Below are 20,127 nucleotides of genomic sequence, written 5' to 3'. Positions count from 1 at the left end.
TGGACAAATTCCCAAATCATTAACTACTATTCTACAACATAGTTTAATATCACGCAATTCTATAATAGAGATGCACCGTGATTTATGTAAGCAATCTCATATTGTTGGAAACGTACATGGTAGATGATTCTGACCAAAGGTTGGTAGGATCTACATTAGGTAGCACAAGAAGAGGTTAGTTTAAGAAAAGAAAAGCTGTGCATATTTGTGGGCAGACGGAAAAGCGAACAGACACGGGAAGTTTGAAGGTGTGAAAAAGATTTAAAATGCACCACAGTTCCTCTGCCTTGATGATACATCGTTGAAGTGGAGAGCTTTACAAGTCTGCTTTACACATTTGTACTCCTCTGATATTGTGCACTGACAGACAAAATGCTAACACACCTAGCCAGGCAATGCTTGAAATGTGTGCGTGGGCCTCGGCCTGGGCCTGGGCCTGAGCAGAGGCCTCAGGAGCCCCTCTGCACCTCCGCTGGCCTGTCAGCCCACTCCCGCTCTGCACTCTCATGCCTCTTCTCTTCTAGATCCCCAAACCTTCCTTTCATTATTTCTCTCTCTGACATCTCTCTTTTAATTCCTCCTCTTGTTGCTTTAATGTAAGCAGCGGCTGCCATCAAATAAAGAATTTGGGGGGGGGGGGTGGATTTCACTGACAAAATAACAGCAGAAAAGACTCATATAAGCAGATTAATTGAAACATAACCAACAATTTTACATGGAAAAAAAGAAAGAAATGAATGGCCCAACATGTTTGAAAGCCACTGCTCTTATAGCACAGTAAATTGAGCAACAAGAAGATCTACGTGGCCAGCTGAAAAAGCCAGTACAAGAACCACCACCCTTTCTGTCCTGAGCACACACTGTGGTAACTCCTCAAGGGCAGGCAGCAAATTTATTTAAAAGAACTTCTCCCATTTCTTATAAGCACCAAAAGTCCTTAGAGACTAAGCGTTAAATTATGATATAAACATAGAATGAAGATTTGTGCTCAATGGCATGGAAAAAGTTCATACTAAAATGTTAAAGGAAAAACCACAATACAGAACTGTATATTTAGTATGATCTCAATTGTGGTTTTTAAAATATTCTATATGGTGCATAATTACAATATCTGATGTACAATTAAATATATATACTTCAAAATATAAGCAAATACTACAAATGTAAACCAATCATTATTTCTTGGTGGAAGGACTGTGAATGCTTGTGATTATTTTGTTCATTTCTGAATGTGTACTTTTTTATAATAAGCATTTCAATTTGTAATGAGACAAACTATCTATTTCAAAAATTTTTCTTAATCTGCTGTCATTATAGCAACCATTTTATTTCCTTTACGCTTCTAGGAATCTCTGGTTCATTTCCATTTATTTCCAACAATGATGATGATTAACCTTAGTAGATCATAAGATATGGGAGTTGCTGATGAGGACTAAACATGTGATGTCACTGATGTGGGACACAGCTTTTCAAGGTTAGAATTATGATGTGTAATAAAAGAGGGGGATGGAAATGCCTCATCAGGGAACAACTCACACATACACAGTCAGTCAACAATTACTTCTCAAACAGCTACTCAGAAGTAAGAACACAGTATTAAGAAAATTAGACCCTTTCATTCACCACTAAATATAGAGACCAAGAGTAGACAAATAGTTGCACCAACAGACACAATTACCAACTATTTAAAATGCTGTCAAAGAAAGACAGACGATGCTACAAGTGAGTAGTCAAGGAGATGAAATTTGGATTGGGGTTGGTAGGGCCCTTAAGAGGAAGTGACATTTAAACTGAGATCTTACAGACTATGTAGGATTTAGCCATGTGAAGAGCTGGTGGACACACGAACAAGTGTTCCAGGAAGAGGAAACAGCATGTGCAAAGACCTGGAAGCAAGCACAGATCTGTAACACTGGAACCCTTGACTGAATCAGCAACACGCTCTAACCCAATGAGTTGAATTACAGAGAACTCATAGCATATAATCAAGTTAATACAATATGTTACCTCAAAGGAAAATCATGCTGTCATGGAGGACTAAGAGGAAATCTACTATAATCCACCCTTTCCCATACCTGCCATCCATCCTTTCATGAGGAAGAGTCTCAGTTCCTCAGGTGACCTTTGCAAGTTGGCTTTGTGTTGTACAATCACATGAGTGAAGCATACATGCTCGGGCAATGCGAACCCAAAGTAACTGAATACAGACAGATTGATCTTTGAATCCCACAACTCATCTCCCCACCTACTTTGAAAAGAGAAAACACAGGGAGCTCATCTTTTAAAGTGGCTCACAGTGGAATAATATTCAAGGACAAAAAAGAAAAACGCAAAGTCAGTAATTAACACTAATCTCTGTTAAAGGAAGGAAGAAGCCCATGTCTTTCAGTTGCTTTCATCACAAGTTCCCCAAGACTGTGTATCTTAACAAGCTGTTTAGGGCACTCCACAGAAACTGCAAAGTTAGTAAATGGGCCATAAAAAAGCAAGGCATCTGAGACCAAAAACTGGAGAAGAAATCAGCCTTGCAGCAAACCAAACGTTTGAAAAATGGTAAGGCCCAATAAAATAAACGAGCAGAGGCAAACACAGTAAATTATCATCAACTAAAACACAGGCTAACTACCAAATCACCAGCAACATAAATATTGCCAACTATGTGTATAAAACTTTCACACTCAAGGTCAGCAAGTAAAAAAACAAAAGGATAAAGTACCAGATAGTGAGAGAAAAGTGGAGCTAGCAAGGCACTGTGTTTACAAGGGAAGGTGATCTTTCACCCCAGGACATGCAGTGAAAACCATGCCCTCACCTGAAGGGGAAAATCTTATCCAGACACCTCCAGCTATGACCAGATGCTTTTCTGAAGCCCCTTCTACATGGGTATGAATTCAGGGGGGAAAGTGAATTTACTTAGTTCACATTTATTAGATCCTATTATGTTCCAGGTACCTGCTGGGCACCGAGTGAGCAATAAACTAGATGCTGTGCCTGTTTTCTGGAAGCTTACAGTCATCTACAGTGAAGCTTAGGCTAACACAATGAAGGATAGAACCCTGTTATGGATGTCTTCTTACTTTCTCCTTAATGTGAGGTATTTACCCTTCCAGCTGAAGGAAGGCAAGAAGAGAGCGAGGACGAGAGGGAAAGAAGGAATGAGGAGGGAGAGCTTAAGGAAGAAACAGGGAAGGGTGGAAGATAGAAGGGAAAATGAAACTACTTTCTTCTCGTACAATTGTTGTCAGCCTGTGAGAAGTCCTCACTACCATCTTGGTGCCTTTGGCTTTTGGCATTCAAATCCCAGAACTCTTCGTTTGGAATCTAGTTCCTTCTAGCTCTGCATTGTGAAACTCCACCCCTACTCTTAAACTGAAAGGACTAGGAAGGCTGGAATAACCTCACACGGCATTCCACTACAGCATGTAGCTCAACACAGGACAAAATAGGTGCTTGACAAATCCTTGGAGATGATCAGGATGCCCAGGACATGCTTCTAGAAAGAGCCACTATTAGCAGGATTCCCTAGACTCTACTGTCTGTGAATACAGCCTAGAACCGCATCCAGGAGGGTGTACTTATATTGAGACAAGTCTACACTTCAAAAGGATATCTTCCCAGTTTACAAGGAAATGGAAACTCTCCTCAGTATCAGTGAGAACATCAGTGATATGTACAAGCATTCTGTAGAACAATCTGTGAACACGTATCAAAGCCTTAAAACTATACACACCCTCTGGCCTAGACATTCCATCTCTACTTTGTTCTCCCCTGAGGAAGTAATCATGAATAAGCACAAAGATTTAGCTACAAACATCTTCACCCCAACTGCTTGTGAGAGCTCAAAACTTGACAACAAAATGTTTACCAACAGAAGATAAGTTAAATAAAGTATGGAATATCCATACAATGGAATATCGCATGGACACTAAAGTGATGTAGGAAAAGATATATATGCAAAAAATTCTTACAAGTCCAGTATGAAGCCATCTTGGTAAAAGAACACACATAAATATAGCTAAGTACAAATGTAGACATATAAACATGTATACATACATACGCACACACATACAGAGAGAGGCAGAGAGACATGGCTAGATAGTAGAACAGATAGATAGTGAACAGACAGATTCTATATAGACTAGAATATACAGCATCATGTTAATTCTGCAGTAATTTCTTCTTTTCTGCTTGTTTGTGATTTCTAAATTTTCCATAATGAACACATTAAGATAAAAAATTAGATTAAAAATAATTATCACTCATCTAACTTCATCCCCTAATCGTTGAAGACTTCAGACCATCTTCAGAGTCGGGGGCCTTCCACAGCTCCTGAGGTCTGTGTTGGCCCTGAGGCTTACCAAACCCCATCTCAGGCTGCTACACTCCATGAAGCTGCTTGGATGGCTTATCAAACACAAGTCTGATTCTGACTTTTGATATTTTTGGCCCAACTGCATTTGAAACCCAAGTGTTTCTCTTCTTTAGAATTTAATTATTCAAATATATCCATTTAAATGGGCTCACCACTAGTTAGTGCTTAAAGGAGCTAATGAGCAAGTAAAAATTTCTTCTTTTATTTTCAAGATTCAAATGAACTTGGAATGTATCTAATTTAGCTTAGAGCACTTTCAAGAAGCTGTGAAAGCTTCCACATCCTGCCAAATTAGCTGCCTGTTTGCAGTCTCAGAGCAAAGCAGAGGATGCCCAAGCAGTGGGCTTGTTTTCTTCTGAAAGACGCTGTGCTGGTTGAGGAGGAATGTCTCCCCTGCAGGAAAATTATTTCCTGGCAAAGACCCTGGCTGGGTACTTCTCCAAATTGGAACTAACTCCCAAAAGAAGTTACCAGGCTGCTTTGCCACATCCAAAAATTCTCTGGCACCCAGTACCACGCATGTGTGTGTGTACAAATCCTGGTTTCCAGGGTGCTTGAGATGCGAGCCAGCAGTAAGTTCCAAAACTATGTTAGAAACGATACACTTAACTTTATGTGCCCAGTTGGGCTGATAAGATGTTCTTGGCCAGCAAGGACTTTACTTTTAAAAACTCCAAATCTTACTAAGATTCAAAGCATGGGGGTAAGACATGGGCTATTCAGAGAATTAGTAGGTTGCCTATTGAACAAAGACCAAAAGTGGGTTGCTTTGAAGATAAGCTGGATCTTACTGGATACAATAATTTGCAAACCAGACAGAATTCTTTCAGAGAGCTTTGCTCTAAGAGGAACTGAGTAGTGAGTAGTAAATTTTCAGTCTATTGCAAAAAACATACTCAGGTCTATAAAATACCAAGGAAAGCAAGAGATATTTGTAATAGTTAAGAAAGCCACAAAACGTGTGAAGTACACGTGTGTGAGTGAGAGACTCACAAATACAGGGGTGAGCCAATCTGGAGACAGCAAAAAGCACATAGGATCCATTCGAAGCCACAAGGCCCCTGGAGACCTATGAACAGACACATCCTTTGTGTTGAGAGTACAACTGCTGGCCAAAACCTACAGCTCAGTGAGCATTTGTTAAGTGCCCATTATGTGCGAGATTCTGGCGATTCAAAGACAAGCAAGGCCTGGTCCCTGCCCTCGTGAAGCCTACTGCGAAAGCAGGTATTAGCATCAATTAAACAAATTTGGGAAAAGTATCCACAAAATGCCTGCCAGAGAATAAAGAGGAAGCATTTAACTCAAACTGGAGATGCACAGAACACTTCCTGAGGTGATAACTCCTCTACTCAGCTTGGAAGATGAAGAAGATTGGCCAAAAGAAGAAGAGTAGGAAGGTTTTATAGACAGATTTGACCTGGAAACAGGTGTAAAAGCTCTATTTCATCCACTTAAACCAAAGCATAAAGTTCAAAGTGGAAAGTGACAGAAGATAATGTTGGAGAACAAAGTCATGGATGAGCACGTCGGAGCTTGGAGGTCACCCCACAGGCACTGAGGGGCCAGGCCAGATGCTGGGAAGAGGAGCGGGCCTGAGAGGAAGACGGTGTCTCCATGAAGGGCTAAGGAGTGAGGTGAGCTCCACCTTTCAGCTCAAGGTTGGGACAGGATTCCAGGGGCAGATCCATGAGTCTTTCCTGTATCATCTCATAGAGGAAATCAGGAATTACGTTCAAGGCCATGACTGTCACCCTGATGACTAGGGAACATCTGCCACTCCTCAGGTATTGACCACGTTGGCCATTTAAAGAAAAAAAAAATCTCTCTTTCACGTTCTTCCACCGTGATGGGCAGCAAAATTCTCAGTGAAAAGGCCCCCCCGTGGACTTGCTCGGGGTCGGGGTGGGGACAGCAAGAAGGAGAGAGCTGTGAAGACGGAGTCCCTGTATGGAGTCAAACTGGGAAGAAAAAATATTCCCAAGAGATAGAGTGGGCAGTGATTTCTTTCAAATGACTGGAAAGCAGGTTGGTGCTCGGGAACCTGGGGCGAGAAGGGAAAGGAGCTGTTGAAACTCAAGAAGAGTCCCAACATTTGTAGACAGATGTGGTCATGGGGGTTTAATAAGAGAAAACCAGAGGAGGAGGAGAGGAGGGGGAGTGGGAGCATGGCGGCAGCTAACATTTATTAAGCAAATAGTATGCATTATGTAATAATTTACAAGACCAAAAAGTAGTTTGCCTAAGAGGTGGAAAGTGTTAAAAGCAGAAGGAGAATGCTCTGAAACAAGTCTGTTTGAACAGGAGGTGCCCCACCAATTCTTTTTAAATTCCTGTTTGTTAAAACTGCTCCTAGAGAGGTGACAGGGCAAATGGTGTAAGCGACACCAAACTCTGCACTTATGATGAGGCCGTGGCCACCTGCTGATCACAGGATTCCGTGCATACGTGGGTAGTCTCTGAGATGGCTCACTGTACTGAGATGCAGCACACTGGAGTGCGTGGCCTGGGCTGAACTGCATGGCTTCCCCTACTTTAAAGATACCCCCAAGTAATCCAAGTTTGGCATGTGCAAAAGACAATGCTACCAGCATCCTGACTTCTGACAGGCTTTACAAATGTCTTCCCTGTGCACTCAATCATGCTCTGCGATGACTGAGCCCCAGCACAGGGGCGGACAGATGAGGAGCCCTCAAACAGCAGCTGAATGGATGAGGAAGAAGTGGTAGAACTAGCCAATGTCTATTTTATTCGACAGAGGGAGCCGCCTTCATCCTGTGCTTTTGACAAGCCACACAAGTAGTGAGACTCCAGCTTTTCCCACGGGGCGTGTGGTAGCTGACAGAGGACTCAAAGATACGGTCACTTACGGGAGAAAGGTCAAGGCCGTGGGCCCAGTTTTTCAAGGTTGTACTCATTATCCTCCCTGCCTCTTGACAACTGCTCCTCCTCCTGTACTTGTATTTCAGCTGGGTAGCATGCAACCCCCAACCAATTATTTAAGTCAGAAAATGGTAGTCAATATCTTCGTTTCTCACATCCAATTAATCATCCAGGCCGCATGACTTCCTGCCCTAAATGCCTCTAGAGCCCGCCCCTTCTTCTAGTTTCCTTCAACTGCTGCCTCAGTTCACACCCTCACCTCCTGTGTCCTTCCCATAGCTTCCTCAGTGCCCCTGTTACTCAGCCCAGCAGAGTGATCACCCTCAAAGCAAAGATGATTACGTCTCTCCTTGGGGAGAAACACTTCTTGAATGCCTACCATCAACCGGGGTTTGAGATACGTGAGAATGAGCTGGTTGAACTGAACTTGGCAGGGTTTGAGAGAGGTCATCAGGATATTGATCTGTGTGAGATTTACACGCATATTTATGTACTATACTTTTGGGGGAATTAAATTTTGAGATTTTCTTTCTTTCTATATTTCCATACACTATTTTCCAGATTGGACATTCTTGAGAAAACAGAAGGAAAAAAACAAGAGTGAAGAAAAGCCACATGAGATCTCACCTCACACCCATTTGGAGGGTTACTATCAAAAAAACAAACAAACAAAAAACAGAAAACAGTAAGTGTTGGCTAGGATGTAGAGAAATTGGAATCCTTGTGCACTGTTGATGGGAATGTAAAATGGTATAGCTATGGAAAACAGCAAAGTAATTTCTTAAAAAATTAAAAACAGAATTCTCACATGATACAACAATTCCACTTCTGGGTATATACCCAAAAGAACTGAAAGCAAGCACTCAAACAGATATTTGTACACCCATTCTCATAGCAGCATTATTGACAGCAGCCAAATGATAGAAGCAACCCAAACGTCCATAAACAGATAAATGGATACGCAAGATGTAGTATATACATACAATGGAATATTATTCAGCCTTAAAAATGGAGGAGGAAGTTCTGATACTTGCTACAACGTGGATGAACTCTGAAGACATTATGCTAAGTAAAACAGGCCAGTCACAAAAAGACAAATACTGTATGATTCCACTTTAGGAGGTACATAAAGTAGTCAAATTCCTGAGACAGAAAGTAGAATCTTGATTGCTAGGGATTGGGGGAAAGAAGGAATAGGGAGCTAGCTTAAAGGGTACGGAGTTTCAGTTTGATAAGATACAAAGAGTTCTGGAGATTGGCTGCACAACAATTTGAATGCACTTAACAGTACTGAACTGTACACTTCAAAACAGTTAACATGCTAAATTTTTTGTTGTGTATTTTACCATCATTTTTAAAAAAAGAGTGAAGAAGGAGTTATCAAATGCTTATGAGTATACAGAAAATAGTTCTCTGCTGCATTTGGGGCCATATATTTTAATAAAAAACATAAATTCTGAACATGCCGACCAGAATTTATAAAAATGTTGTGCTTACACAGCTACTACGAATGTGCCTGCAGAACGTGACCTGCAATCTCTCTCCTACTTCTAATCCAGTCTGCACAAACCCAAAAGTGCATCTCCCCAAACACAGCTCTGTCCGTTCATCAAAAGCAGACTGTAAATATCCGTGCTTGGCTATTAGAGTGCTCCCCAGCCAGGCCTTTGCCTGCAGATTCCTCTTATCTCTTCCTAAGGCTCAGCAAGATTCTCTCCTTCCAGCACTCATCTTGTTTGCTCACAAAATGTTCCTCCCCCAAAGTCTGCCTCTCCTACTTGCAAACATCTCAGGAGCTAGCACAGAATTCAGTTCATTTGTGAATCTTGGAGAGAATTCTCAAGCAGAACTGAAGGGAGTGATTTGGGGTTGCTAAGGGGTGGGTGTCCAGGACTAAATCTTTGGTTAATATTCTTCCATGCTTTGTTCTCCAAGCTAAGGCATTATTACACACTTTTAGCATCCTCATGTCCTCAACTCTAGAGAAGAAAGCACTAGACTGGAGGCTTCTGAGAATCTTTTACTTAAGGTTCCTTATAACCCCTGCTATCTCCTCCATACCACCCTTCAGACACGGGCTCTGGCTATTTATTACAGGTTATATGTTGCTAGGGCACTGAGAGGGAGCTAAACAGGGTGAAACTGGGGAAGATGGTATGACAGAAAAAAAGGCCAGGTCTCCATAAGCTTTGAGGACAGGTGGGTTCCTATAAACTAAGCTTATAACACAGATTCCATGACCTGGGTAGAGGTGATCTCAATGTCAAGAAAGATTCCTTCTGGAAGTCTCCAGTTTTCTAAGTTAACCAATACATTACAAAGCACGGCTACACAAAGAGAACCCCTTCTGAGGCACTTCAACTCGCACCAACCGCTTCTCATTGGATCTCCCAGGGGGCAGCTACTTAACCACTGCTCTTTGCCCTGAAGCATGTACCGCCTGGCCTTCACTCAAATGGGTTCACATGCACGTGTGCACGTTCCTAGGCAGAGAGAACATGGCAACTGACACTTACAAATTCTGCACGCATACCAGACTCTCAATAAATGCTGTTGAAGCATCTCAGCCCTACTTTTCCATTTTGAGAAACCAACATGCTCTTGTGTCTAAGCAGTTTATTATCCAGATTGAAATAACAACTATTCAGCTAGAGTCCAAGTAGTAAATATATTTCTTTCAAGGTTCTTCCAGTTTATCACACGGTGCTTAATTTAGGCTGAGGGTATTTACATCTGTGACATAAAAAGGTATAAACAACACATCTATAGCTTTGATCCTGCTTTGTTTTGCCGAGTTGCTGGAGCAGAAAACTTCACAAGAAATCAGAGTAGGCACTTTTCTCCAATTATGTTTTAATTCATGGGCAATCATTCTCTACAGCAGGTGGTAAGTAGAGTAGAAGTTAGAGAGAATGAAGGTATGATGTAGTGTTAAGTAATTTTAATTTTAATTTGTACAACTGAGTATTGCCGGGGTGGCAGAGACAAAATGTCTCTGTCAACTGAAGCCAGGTGAACAGGATGTACAACGGTAGCATCAAACGCATCCAGAACCATCTCCTCAGCCAACTGTACTGCAGTCTAAAACAGACTGTTTCTCACTTGAACTTTCTGAGTGCCTTGGCCTAATTCTTCATTTCATCATGAGGCCCTCTTCCTACCTTTTTGCTTGAGGATCCTGAACATGACCTTGAGATTATTTGAGTAACTGCAGTGTCATTTTGGAATTGGCCCAAGCCGCAAAAGCACATTCCTTTGCATAGTATGCCATTTTACACTATGCGGACAATCCATGCTCAGAGAAATTAGTGAAAAACCTTTTCCAAAAAGACTCATCTATCTTAGGAAAATTTCATTCTTAATCTGTTTGCTAAACATTTATTACGTATGTTATGGGAATGACACTTTAAAATACAGAAATTAATAAGACAAGCCTCTGACCTCAAAAAACTTCCAGTCTAACAGGAAAGACACTCACACACACTGAACTCTGACCCAGCTGTCAGCCTAGGTCAGTCCTCCTGGTATCCCCCATGTCAGGAATGGGTGCACCATCTGCCCAACTATTTAAACCTGAAAGCTAGGAATCCCCCTTCAGTCAGGATCTTCATCTCTATGGCAACCACCCAGATCCAAGCCACTGTTCTCTGTCACCTGGACGAAGGAAACAGCCTTCTGAATGGTCTCTTGCCTCTATGCTACCTTCTCCAAATGACTACATGCTAATATTTGTAGTAAGTACATCTTCAGGCTACCCTCCTCCTTAAGGCCCTCTGACAGTTTCCCAGCACTCCTAGGAAACAGTGAAACTCTTTCCAGCGGCCTATAAGGCCCCTGACCACCTCCCCTCCACCACTCTCCTTCTTCTTCCTCTTCTTCCTGTATCTTTCCTCTTCTCACTTGGAAGCCATTGTGCCTGCTTTTCCTTCTGCCTGGAATACTCTCCTCCCTCTCCTTCTCTGCTGCCCAAGTGTCATCTTCCCTCCGCTCAAGTCTTAATGTTCCCTCCTCAGGAAGCCTTCCCTGATCACTCCATGAAATACTGACCCAAGTCATCAAACACATTTTCTTTTCATTTCATTTTCACTTTCTGAATTTATTTGTAAATTACCTGTGATTGCTTTCTCGCCTCCACAAGCAGTGAACTGACCCTGTCAGTGTTGTTGGTAACTATGCCTATGCTGGAACCTTCACAGAAGGCACTCAGAGAGGACTTGTTGACAGATGAGTGTATGTTACAAAGAAGAACAAATAAGAATGACAGAAATGGAGCAGTGTGCTGTGAAGAAGGGACATTTATTTTTGATCAGGGGAGGAAAGGTGGGAATAGCTTCTGGAGGAGAGATCGTACTTACTATGCCTTGGAGGAAGAACAGGCAGCGCATCTCAAAACACATGCCAGGCTCTGGGACCAGCAAAGGAAAAGCCCCAAAGGCATCGCTAGCCCAGCTGAGTCTGAGCACAAACCTGAACCTGAAATGCCTGGGTTCCCAGCATGCGGAGAGGCAAGTGCTAAGAAGAGCCGGGGGACAGAGAGCCTGAGGGACATGGTAAGGGGCTGGAATTTCATTTTTAAGACCATGGAAAGTCACTGAAAAGTTTTAAGAATGAAAATTAGGACACTTGACCTACATTTTATAAACACAGAGAAAAAGCATTTTAACTTAAAAACACACAAACAACAAAAAATGGCATCACTTTTAGGGGGATGGAGGAGAAAAAAGAAGGACTTAGATCCTATCCATAAATGCTAAGGAAAGAAGGGGCCACAGCTGGCAACCCTGTGTCTCAGAGGATAGGCCAAGTGGAGATCACTTTTTGGTTTTCAGAGGCATTGAACAGCCACACAATATTTGCAAATGGTTTCAAAGTAGAAGGCACCACCATCAAGGATAATGAAGCTGGTGCCTGGATGTCAGGACTGGAACTATGTCCCAAACTGGGAGATGAATCCAAGCAAGCACTCTTTGTGTCCCAGAACAATTTAATTAGCCAAACGACATTGAACAGATGGAAATGCACTATTTAAACGGAAACTGACCCTAAAGACCTGCATATTACATTAAACTTAAATAAAGTGAGCATATGAAAGATATGAAAGATTCAATCTCAATCTCTAGTTGCTAAAACTACTATAAGGAATTAAAGACCCACAACAAAATGTGCCTTCCAAAGTACTGATAATCCATTTGCTCTGACACTGTTCTCATATTTCAGGGGTCTTATCAATCAATACATCTTATTTCAAGATAGACTTATTTAATGAGCACAATTCTCCTCAATAACCATGCAATAAGCTAGAAGGGCTGAATGGCATAGACAAAGGCTGACACAGGGGAGTAAACTGCTTGCTTCTACTTCTAGAAGTTCTAGAATGAGGGAGAGGCCCAGAAGCCTGCATGCACGGTATTGCACTAACTAGCTTTTTTTTTTTTTTTTTACAAAGTGTCAGAGTTCTGGGCTTCAGCTTACTCACTCATAAAATGAGGAAGCCAGAAGTGTGATCAAAGCCTTCCCCATCCCCACCCCATTTTACTCCTATAACAATGAAGAAATTCCTCATAGACATATCTGCTTTCCACAAACCAGAGTACTGACTTGAGCTGAAGGAGAGAAAGCCATCGAAGATGTGGCTCAGTGCTTGTGAGAAGTGATGAGCCAGGAGGTCACGGGCAATGGAACTGGCCCCCAGGTCTGAACTAGCACCCTGATTGGAAAAGGGCATGTAGGAACATGGTCAGAGCGTGATGGGAATCAGGCAGACCTGGACTCACACCACAGCTCTAAGTAGGAAACCATGTCAAGGCACACCTGTATTGAGTTTCTCTGTGTGAAATGGAGAAAGAGTTATCCTGAGAATTAAAAGAGAGAATAGAGCAACTGCTAAATAAATGACAGTTCTAGAAGATGATGTTGGTGTCAGTTTTATATCACTTAGTTAGCTATTAAATTTACTTCTACTGTTTTATATGAGATTCTCCTTGTAGGAGAGAGAAAATGATGGACTCTCACAAAACTAGAAAGGATCCCAAAGTCCTTTCATCCTGTCCCCTGTTTTCAGGCATTTTCATTATCACGGCCGTTCTACCGATGAAACCACAAAGGACCTGAGCAGTTAAGCCGACCACCCAAGATCACCCAGCTATGAAGTCCGTTTAAAACACTACCGTTTGTGTCCTCAGTGGGCCCCCAGTGCTTGGAAGCAGTGAACATAATTTCCTGGGCTTTTTAAAGCTTTAAGAATCAAAGCTGTTATTACAATAAATTTATAAAATGAGATGAAAGTGACTAAGCCAAAGGGATGGTGCGCTGAGTAATCAAAGTGTCAACCCTGAAATATTAGACAGTTATGAAAATGAAAATGAAGCTGTAACAATCCTTACTAATGCTTATTATGCTGTTAAGCAAAAATCAGAATATGTAATCTCATTTATGTTGTGATTATAACTAAGCAAAATTATGTAAATATACAGCAAGGGCTGGAAAGGAACTTGGAAAATGACTGTGGCTGATAAGGAGGCTCGATGGCAGGTTTATTTTTATCTGGTGACTTTAATGGAGCGGACACAATAAACACCACAACAGTGACAATCACAGGGAAGGAGATGTGCTGGTCACTCACCCTGGGTTATACAACATGACCGCGGAGAGGTTCTCACAGGACTTCGAGAGGTCAGTCATGGACAAGCTGAAGGAGGACAGAAGGCCACTCTAAGAGCAGACACAGGGCAGAGCGGTTACCTTAGCGGACAAGAGGAGGCCTGTGCTCTGGACTCCCTGCTTTCCACTTGTGAGAGGCAAGCAGGTGCGCACACTCCTGACTAGCACATCTAACAAATGCTCTCCCTGAGGCCGGCACCCAGGGACCAGTGGGCTGGGGAGCCTTCTTGAGCACGCTCGGAGGGGAAAGCTCACCGGGAACTCCACAACCCTGCTGGTCTCCTTGACCAGGCTGCATCAAAGTCAAGGGAAGGAGTCATGACATCTTTGTTGTCCTCCATTCCCTGGCAGGAGCACTGACCTCATATCAGCTGCACTCACTCACACTTACTGAGCGATAAAGATGAAGGAGGAAGAGGTGAAGGGAGACCAAAAAATTAAGAGCTTGACCTGCTTTGCTTCCATGAAAAGCTACTGGCAAACATGCTTGCTTCCCTCTTCCTCTGCAACTGTGTACCTAAAAGGACCCTCCAGGGAGCCCCCGGGCTGGAACAGATAGGAGGCTTCACTGGTGGGAACGAGCACCTCTGGAGAAGGCTGGGGTTTGCAGCTGTGCTGTCTTGTTATTTCCCACTTGAGACACTGGCAACTTTGGACAGCCCTTAATGAAAGTGGGCTGAGATGCAGGGCTGTGTAACTCAGTGGTGAAAGGCAAACACTTGCAGGTTGGCAGGTCAGGGCTGCAGCCCCGGCTCCCCACTTGCTGCCTACAAACAAGTTAGTCTCAGTTTCTCATCTCAATCATCTGTGACATGAGGTAATAACAGCTGTTGTGCAGATAAAGTGGTAGCACGTATGCAGAGGTTTTGCACAGTGCCTGGCTCAGAGAAATGTTAGCTGTAGTCTTAAGTATCTTCCTCAATCTAAGGACAGTCCCTAAACAGATTCTCTCCCTCATTTCTTCCCCTTTCTTTCTGGTCCTCCGCCCTCCTCCCCCATCTAGCACTTAAGTGCCCTCTGGATGTCCCCATCCAACTAAGCCAAAGTGTCTCCCAATTGTCGTAAACCCACCCCTGCTCTGCTTCACACCCCACTCAAAATTCCAAATCAATACGGATGGAAAGAAAGAGGGAGAAGCTTTTGGGATGAAAGTGATTCTGCCACTGGGTTAACTCCTCAAATAGATGCTCATAAGTGGAAGTCACTCTCCACTTAAGGCAAAATGATGCCGAACTCTTTTTTGGGGGTGCAGGGTTGAAGAGAAGGGGCTAGAGGAGCCATTTCTCCTTCTGCTCTGGACTTTACTTGCTTGCTCTCCTGTTTCATCAGCCAATCACCCTCCCTAGAACCAATGCAGGTTACAGAAGGGCTTTTAAGTGGTTCAGAAAGTCAAACTGCTGGACCCAGTGTGGAGACACCTGCAGGCCCAGCCCCGTCCAGAGCAGGGTCAGCTCCCAGAGACCTCACACCGCTCACCTTCCTCTTCTCCCTGAGCTTGGCAGCTTCCTTTGGATGGTTAAAGCGAAACATATTGGTTCTTCCCAAGAGAATCACGGCACCTACGAGCACACAAAACATGAATGAGTTTCCAGGAAGCAACCTGGTTAGTTGGCAACATCATAACGTGAAATTCTACAGTTGAAATGCAATTTCCAGTGTACTTTAAAACAATAATAAGAAAGTCTCAAAAGTCTGCTGACATAAGCCAGCTTTAAATCTGCAAATACTTTTATTTTTACAGCCGAGTGTCACAATACTCATGTTACCCAAGACAGAAGTGACGGGTCTAAGCCTTATAATATTACGAGATTTAAAACCTAATATACAGGCAATGATACTTTTGACTGTTGCAAAGAAAAAAAGAAATCAGTTCTCCAAAGAGATGTTGGAATCAAGCAAAGCATGGGGTCGCCAACTTAGGAAATGTTTATTAATGCCAAGAAAAGCAGAAGTCTCCAAGGAAAGTGCTTTTGAAAGAAAACACAGTGAAATCGGCAGAGCACAGGTAACCGTTATGAAAATCTCCCTCAGAACCTGATGGGGAAGAAACTGTGTACAAGCAGTGTCTATTTCCATACAAAAACACTGCTTCTTGTTAAAGTCCTATTAAAATTTAGATGGTTACATAAGACACACAAGAAAGGCTCCTTTTGACAACTAGGGTCCTGCTTATTCAGCAAATGACTGCACAAGGGGCAAAAGAAGCCAACGTAACTGCCCAAGGGTAACAAAATTGTTGAGGGAGGGCAAATTTCAGCTTGATTAAGTAAATAAGTAAACAAGTAAACACTTTCTAAGGTCAGAGCTGTCCAAAGCTGGCACGGGTCCACGTAAGGTAGTGAGCTCAAGGAGGCATTTAAGGGAAGAAATGCTCCAAAGAGTTTCACTATCTTACCCAGTCCCATCCACACCTGAGAGTCTACTGTGCCTCAGAACAGACACTTATGTACAGTCTTTGCCCTGAAAAAGAATGCAACTTATTTGTTGCATACTAGAAGTCAGCCATCAAGGATGACATGTCAGGAGATGTGAAGCATCTAAGTGATGAGTGCAGGCTGCAGTAGCTGTGGACAGACTTTTCTACCAAGGACCTAAGTTGGGTCTCACAGGACAACTAGAAGACAAGAGAGGTGTTCCATGTCGGGGTAACCATGGGGACGGGCTAAGCCTCAGACAGGATATGTTTGGAGAGAGGAGGGAGTCAAGTCCACCCAAAATGCAGAACATCTGAGATAACAGATAACCAGAATCGCTACTGGACAGATGAAGAGGAAACAGACTGAACAACTGGAGAGCCAGGACAAAGAATGTACACCAAAGGTCACCAACTGGGGGCCAGAGAAAAAATTCAGCACATGGATGTGCTTCCTGTCCTGCGCAACATTTAAAAAACAAAATTATTAGTTGCCAACAGTCAAACATCTGCAGGGGTTTTTTTCTGCTTTTTCTCCCCAACCCCTCCCCCCCACACCCCCAAAGTACATAATTGTATATTTTAGTTCTGGGTCCTTCTAGTTGTGGCATGTGGGACCCTGCCTCAGCACGGCCTGATGAGCGGTGCCATGTCCACGCCCAGGATTCGAACCAGCGAAACCCTGGGCCCCTGAAGCAGAGCATGCGGATTTAACCACTGGGTCACAGGGCCGGCCCGCAAAAATCTGCAGTTTTTTTCTGGCTGTGTTTCTTTCTGGCTTCCCTTTAAAAATTAGAAGATATGGTATCAGGAGAGCTGTATTGGGTTTGGCAAAAGTCCATGGGCAGCTGCTGGCTGCCTCGTTTGGACAGGGCACATGACCTCTGGGCAACCCAGTCACCAGCCTCTCACTGGGGTTCTATCTCCCCCTGGCTGTTACCTGCCCGTAATATCATGACCCCAGAGAGTTATTCTGGAGCTTCAGATCAGTATATCCACCAGCCTATTTGACATATTGTCTTGGACTCTGAAAGGGGTTTCAAATTCAATATGGTTAAAACCTAACAGGTTTCGATCATAACCACAGGGAGCAAATGAAGGGCTGGTTCTGGGGGTTGTCATTATTAGGCAGAAATGGAGTCCACATGAAAAGGAGGATGCAGTTTTAGGAGACTTAGAAGGGCCGCAGTGGATATTATCCACTTTACAATCTGCTTATCCCCCTCACAGAAAATTGCATTCGTGTATTTTCCAATTACGGAAAGGCACCATTACCATAATTAAGAAAGGTGTTTCTCATGCCTTTTATGACCAGGACTCAGAACTGTGAACCATACAGAAAGTCAAAAGTTAAGCAGCCATGTCTAGGATATATGTATTTTTAATGCTCTTAAAGTGACATTAGAAATTAATAAGGCAATTTCATTTATGGTGTTAATTACGTCTAATCCAATTCTGTTTTTTTTCTGTTAATCAAATGCCCAGCCATGCAAGTTAAAAATTGCTAAAATATGTTAATGGAAAAATAGAATAGTATTTCGGAGGCACATATCATATCACATTAAATCACTGAAAATAATCTTGCCACCCATGTTATTTGCATCAAATACACATAAAAATCCTTTTAAGGAGTTATAAAGAAAACAAAACTACACATGACTGTTCTTGGTTTCCATCTACATAACATGTGTAAACCACCTGGCACACAAAAGGGCTCTGTTAGGGCTGGTCGCCTTCTCTTTCCTTTATTATATTCCTTTACTCCACAAACCTACAGACTTAAAAAATTTGCTTCGTTTTTATGTGATGCTGCTGCTCATTCATTCATTCAATAAATATTCAATGAACACCAATTATGTGCTAGTCACTGTGATAAGCCCTGGCAATAGAGAGCTGAACAAGTCAGACATATGCCTTGCCCTTACGGAGCTTATACACAAGTATGAGAGTTAAAAAATCAAATAATTCCACAAAAAAATGCAAAGCTGCAACTCAAGAAGAGATCCCCTGCCCGGTGCTCAAAGGGCACATAGGAAAGGGGCTGACTGCAAGGGGGGTTATGGAAGGATGCCTCAAGGGAGGTGGTGGTTAAGAGAAGCTTTGAGGATGGGAGGGAGGAGTGGAATGGCATATGTAAAGGTCCTGTGGCAGGAAAAAAAAAGATGACGATGATGAGTGATTGAAAGACAATTGTATGCTTACAGCTGAGAGAACTAGGGAGAGCACTGCACAAGACAAGTCTTGAGAGAAAGGGAGGAAGCAGACCACGTGGAATTTTTCAGGATACAGTAAAGCATCTTGTATTTTATGTAGGAACAGGAAGACATCAAGGCCTTTTTGCAGCAGCATTACATGATTCAAGTTTCAGAAAGATCATTCTTTTGCCTGAAGAATGAACCAAAGAAGGCAAAAGCAGATGCAGATAAACAAAGTAGGAGGCTCCACAATGGTCCAGGTCAAAGATGACAGTGGCTAAGAACTTGGAGGGAGGGGTAGAGAAGGAGGGAAATAAACAAATCAGGAAGATATTAGCAGATAAGATCAACAGGACTCGACGACAGGCTAGATACAGGGACAAGAGAGATGAAAAGGGCTCCTGGGTTTTGGCCTGCCATAACTAGTTGGATGGGGAGCTGTTCACACAGGTTGAGAATCCTGGAAAAGGACCAAGATTGGTTGGGGGAGAAATCATGAGTTTACTTTTAGACTTAATGAATTTGAGATGCCTTTGGCAGGCAGAAATATGGGTCTGAAGCTCCAGAAGAAAAGCACAGATTATCTATCAATTTATCTGCCTGTCTACCAACCTACCCACCCCCCTACCTACTTACTCTCAAATACATATAGAGACACACACACACATGTACATACCACCCCTGTATCTGGGTGTATATACATATATATATACACATTTATCTACAGACGTTAGGTAGATATGCATACATATATGTGCACAGATGTATGTGCATGCACACGCAAGTGTGTGTCTCTCTCTATATTTGAGAGTCATCTCTAATAAATGAAGCCATGGGGGTGGGAAAGTCACCTGAGAAGAGAACAGAGAGATGGAAGAAAACAGGACCTAGACTGGGCACTTTGAGGAACACTGGCTTTTAATGGCCAAGTAGAGGAGGATGAGCCTGCAAAGGAAATGGAGAGGGGCCATCAGAGAGGGAGAAGGAAAACCTCAGAAGCCAAGGGAAGGAGTGGTCAAGGATGCAGAACACCTCTGAGAGATGAGCCAAAAGGAAAAGACTGGAAAATGCCATTGATGTGGCGGCCCCGGGGAGAGCGGAGGGGCTGAGGAGTGAATGAGGGAAGGAAATGCAGATCCCGAGTACACACACTCATCCAAGAAGCCTGTGGATGAAGACAGTTGGTAGCAGCTGGAGAGGGTGATGTATCCCACAGGATATTCTGTTTTGCTTTTGTTAAAGGAAGACTCCTGAGTACATTTTAAAAGCAATTACCAAGCTGAAGAAAAGAAGGGAATGAATGAATGAGAATGACCGACGGTGTAAGGTTTCTGGACGAGATCTTCCCGAACTCTTGGCGTGGTCAAGGATGAGTCTCCAGAATTCAGCGTCCTCACTTAGGCATCCGACTGGATCCTTTCTAACGTTCCTTCCAGATCTTAAATTCTCTTTAACTACGACCTACTCCTTGATCTGAGGCTACTGTGATTAATCACAGCAGATGGACTTTTTGTAACACAGTTAATTTGTAATTTTTAGAGTATATCTAAACCTCCTTGAAATATATGATGGCTTCTTTGGGATTATTTCAGAGCTTGTTAACT

The 20,127-nt window shown here is 42.8% G+C and overlaps 1 protein-coding gene across 45 annotated transcripts in view; it reads right to left on the bottom strand.

The window, feature by feature from the left end:
- The window catches only part of KIF16B (kinesin family member 16B), a 276,847-nt gene that overhangs the window by 109,486 nt on the left and 147,234 nt on the right, over positions 1 to 20,127 (bottom strand). For 37 of the 45 annotated variants that reach the window (XR_011430732.1, XR_011430729.1, XR_011430727.1 and 34 more), the window contains 2 exons: positions 15,392 to 15,474; positions 13,878 to 13,966 (listed from right to left, as the gene is read on the bottom strand). Coding sequence is in view for 36 of the 45 variants with exons in the window: in XM_070247112.1 (XP_070103213.1) it covers positions 13,878 to 13,966; positions 15,392 to 15,474 (172 nt within the window). In the remaining 9 variants the exon portion in view is untranslated. The remainder of the gene's footprint in view (positions 1 to 13,877; positions 13,967 to 15,391; positions 15,475 to 20,127) is intronic. The other 8 variants (XM_070247116.1, XM_070247115.1, XM_023626091.2 and 5 more) reach the window with 2 other exon arrangements.

Source organism: Equus caballus, chromosome 22, assembly GCF_041296265.1.
Source record: "Equus caballus isolate H_3958 breed thoroughbred chromosome 22, TB-T2T, whole genome shotgun sequence".
In the NCBI taxonomy this organism is placed as follows: domain Eukaryota; kingdom Metazoa; phylum Chordata; class Mammalia; order Perissodactyla; family Equidae; genus Equus; species Equus caballus.
Note: the sequence above shows the minus strand (reverse complement) of the source record. Positions and strands in the feature narration are given on the sequence as shown.